General features: G+C 41.0%; 1 protein-coding gene across 1 annotated transcript in view; it reads left to right on the top strand.

Annotated features, from left to right (window-relative positions):
* The first annotated feature begins 3951 nt into the window (after positions 1–3951).
* LOC108534735 (keratin-associated protein 9-2-like) overlaps positions 3952–4334 on the top strand; it is a 6488-nt gene continuing 6105 nt past the window's right edge. Inside the window, exon 1 of the mRNA XM_017880234.1 lies at positions 3952–4334. Within this exon, the coding sequence (XP_017735723.1) occupies positions 3973–4334 (362 nt within the window). The 5' untranslated portion in view covers positions 3952–3972.

The following is a 4334-nucleotide window of genomic DNA, read 5'->3' as shown; positions in this document are numbered from 1 at the left end:
TAAATAAAATATTTATACAGCCCCCTCTCCTGGATACCTATTGACAAATTAAATGAAACTAAGTTATTCCTTGTAAAATACAGACCATACATTATGCCACGTTAAGACAATTTGTCCCCTACTTGAAATGTTATGAGGAAAATTAACTAAGAACAAAGCCGAGAACTGAGAAACTACACACTGGGCATGTACGACTTGGCACAATCCGTAATCTCTGAGCCGAGGAGGGGATAAAACAACCTTGCACATTTTCTGAGGCCAATATGAAGCATCTAAAGAAACAGAAAACTTTTGTTTCCATGGAAATCAGAAGAAGGTAAGAAAGGAGTAAAGTAGAACTTGTGCCTTCATAGAAGTCATGATAGACAGAGATTGATGCTTCAGGTCCTGAGCTGATGTAAGATACGCATTCACTCATGTAAGGATTGATTGATACTGGCTCTGAGAGAAATTGAAAAGTCGGGGACGTGGGTCACCTTCTTGGGGCCTCCTACCAGCATGGAAGTGGTGGAAATACCACTGATGAGCTAACAATGTGGATTTCCATGACACATGCCAACTTCTGAGACTGTGAATCTAGATGCTCTGAAGACTTGGCTAAGAGAAAACGGCCAGTTACTGTGATCATGGTTCAGGGATGAAATAAAGGAGATGAAAACTAGGACATTCTCTTGACTAGCGTCAGTCATGAAAGATGAATAAGTTCATCAGTCTAACGTACAGTAATGTGACTATAGCTAAAAACACTTTATCATATATCTGAAATTAACTGAAAGAGTAGATCTTAAATGCTCACACCACAAAAATTAAAAGGAAATGGTAACCACGTGACCTAATAAATATGCTATTCATAATGAATATATGTATCAGAGCATCACCTTGTATACCTGAAATATACACAATTTTCATTTGTCAATTATACCTCAGTACAGCTAGAAAAAAAATGTGTTTAGTTGATCTAGTTAATTATTACAAAAATATTCTAACCTTCAACATGAAAATTAGGAATTTTCTGAACAAGAAAACACTAATTCTGGGATGCCTGCTATATGATGGGTATTGGCTAAATGCTTTGTGTATATTATTATTAACTCTTTAACAAATTTTCAAAATAGGTATTAATGTTCCCTTTGTAGAGATGAGAAATTTGAGGCTGAGAGAGTTAACGTATTGTCATAGATTAGTTTCTCACAGAAGAGACTCTGAAAAAAAGATTCCAGTGAAAGTAGTTTCCCGGGAAGTGCAGATCACACTGGTAGGGATTGGGGAAGTGATACAGAAAAGGGTTCACTATTAAGTCAGTATCACAGTCACCAACTGAAGCTTATGTTAAAGGGAAAATTATCAGAAATGATGAAAAACACACAGCTAGAATTATCCTTCTTCAGGAATGAGGAAGCTAGAGTCTTTATAAATCAGCTCTCCGGAATCACTGGTTGAGTGTTTTCCCCTGCGTTGCATTCACAGGTGGCATGACTTTCTACAGCTGCAATGCAAGAGCCCTTAGGCACAGAGATGCAGATTTTGATGGACAGAAATTAATCCAAGCACACTAATAGCCAAGATATATGGGTGCTGTCATGAAAACTTGTCTATGACCTACAGTTAGCTCCACTCAAGTCAAATATTGCTACTTAAATACGATGGACAGCCACAAGTTCTAGGAGAAGGAAGAAGAGGAAGAGAGGAAGCGGAGGAAGGGAAGGGACAGAATATGAGAAGTGGAGGAAAGACGGAAGAAAGAAAAACAGAACAGCAGAGGGAAGGAAGGAAAACAAAGGAAGAAAGAAAAAGAAAAAAGAGAAAGAAAGAAGAAAGAAAAAAGAAAGAAGGAAAGAAAGAAAGAAAGAAGGAAGGAAAGAAAGAAAGAAAGAAAGAAAGAAAGAAAGAAAGAAAGAAAGAAAGAAAGAAAGAAAGGACAGAAAAGAAAAAGAAGAAAGAGGAGAGAAGAAAGAAAACAAAGAAAACGCGCGCGGAAAAGGAGGACGTGAGATGTAAAATGAACGCCAATGAAATAAGCTACTCTTACTGCTGCTGTAATACAGTGCACCTGAGATTCACAAGCTCCATTAATTATCACCAGTTCTATTCTCCCTTCACCCCTGGACAGCATTCTTCTTGGTCTAGATAATTGCTGATAGAGTAGCTCAGAACTTCCTTCCTGAAGGGTCTGAGCCTCTAGTTACTATACCACTGTCCACTGTGATTGCTGTTCTTACTCATCTGTGGTTATCACTGGGCATGGACACACTATGAGATTCTGCAGTGTTATGGGTTAATTCGTGTCAACCAAAATTCATACACAAATAGAATCATTTAAAATGTTATGTGACAAGACACATTCATATGGGAAACACTTAGGTCTCTGATTAAATATGACTGATATCTATACATGGGGAAATTCAGAGACAGTATGATATAGTAGAAAATTATATGAAACACACATGGAAATGATAGACATCTGCAAGTTAAGGCGAAAGACCGGGAACAGATACTTCCCTCGCAGCCTTCAGACGAAAACAACATTGCCAAAGCCTTAATTTCAGACTAACAGCCTTTGGGACTGTGAAAAAACTATTTGAAGCCACTTGGTTTGCAGTAATTGATCATGGCAGTGCTAGTAAATCAATATACTAAGTAAATCTTCTGAGGGATAGACATATTCTCCTACACTATATGGCTTGAGGATAATTACCGGTCATCAGATAGTAACTCCTTTCCCTTGTGTGCTGCTCTGCTGACAGGAAGAGGCCAAAACGACTAGGTGATAAGGATTACTCTTGTTTATGACAAAGAAATAGAGAGGTAAATACTAAATACATTTTACTCACGTGAAGACTGTAAAAAGCCAAAAGTTATCTACTGGATTACAACTTGATAGAGGGATTAGCTGTCTTTGGGAATGAGTACGAGGATATAATTAGGAAAGAATGGGATTAATTTCTATTTCTTAACCTGGTAATGGGGCCATAAATATATTTACAATACAATACTATATCAAGTTGGAAATTAATACTTTGTATTCTTCTCAAATGAATGGTATACCTAGAAAATGTTTTAAACATGTTAGAACTCCACGATGAATCAGGTGTCATCTTAGCTCCTCTAATTCCTTCATTAAAAAGAAATACATAGAGAGAAGAAATGATGCTTACTTTGCTAGTCACTAGGTTGAAGGCTAGAAGCGCAGCTCATACTCGTTGGCCTGAATCTCAACCAGTTATGTGACAGAAAGTCCTCCATTATCATCCCGGTAATCGCCACATTCACAGACAAGTCAGAATGAATAGTCACGCCCGGGCTTAGATTGCTCGATGCTGTCAAAATCTCAGTGGATTTCCCTGCATCCACCTGCTCTCGATCTGCTCTGCCACATGGAACACACTCTGCCAGACACCATCTTCCCAAGTGATGTTCAAAGAACTGAAAGACACAGGTGGTGTGGGTGGCACAGAGAGATGCCTGTTAGTCTTGAGTCAGAATTTGGTGGGTGAGTAGTCTTGGGCCCAGGCATGGATTCCTTTTATCATGGTGAGTAGATCAGCATCGTGCTTCTCCCCACAGACACTTCCCAGTCTACATACACCCAAAGGATGAGGCTGGGCCGAGAGAACTTCCTGAGCCTCCCGGATCACCAGGAACTATCACATCACCAGATGATTGTCAGAGCAGGAATTATGCTGATGATGAGATGGGCTTCCTTTCATCTGAAACAAAGTTTCCATGAGTAATTCACAATTAAGAAACAGATTAAACACTTACTTTCAACAGATTCATAACTTTTAAGAAAGAACTTCCCCTTTGACAATCCCAAAAGGACTGTGGAAAACAATGTAAACAGCAACAAGGAAAAGTCCTGCTGATTGGTGGAAACTTTGGAGGCCAGATGTATAAAAGGTCCAGATTGCAAGAGGTCATCAGATTCTGGGAAACTCACCTCTGAATAGAAACCCACCCTCCACCCCTGACACCATGACCAACTGTTGCTCCCCTTGCTGTCAGCCTACATGCTGCAGGACCACCTGCTGCAGGACCACCTGCTGGAAGCCCACCTGTGTGACCACCTGCAGCAGCACACCCTGCTGCCAGCCCTCCTGCTGTGTGTCCAGCTGTTGCCAGCCTTGCTGCCGCCCAACTTGCTGTCAAAACACCTGCTGTAGGACCACCTGCTGCCAGCCCACCTGTGTGACCAGCTGCTGTCAGCCTTCCTGCTGCAGCACACCCTGCTGCCAGCCCACCTGCTGTGGGTCCAGCTGCTGTGGCCAAACCAGCTGTGGGTCCAGCTGTGGCCAGACCAGCTCCTGTGCGCCTGTCTACTGCAGAAGAACCTGCTA

The sequence above is a fragment of the Rhinopithecus bieti genome, unplaced genomic scaffold (assembly GCF_001698545.2).
Source record: "Rhinopithecus bieti isolate Rb0 unplaced genomic scaffold, ASM169854v2 scaffold_11744, whole genome shotgun sequence".
In the NCBI taxonomy this organism is placed as follows: Eukaryota; Metazoa; Chordata; class Mammalia; order Primates; family Cercopithecidae; genus Rhinopithecus; species Rhinopithecus bieti.
This window is presented reverse-complemented; position numbering and strand designations above follow the sequence as displayed.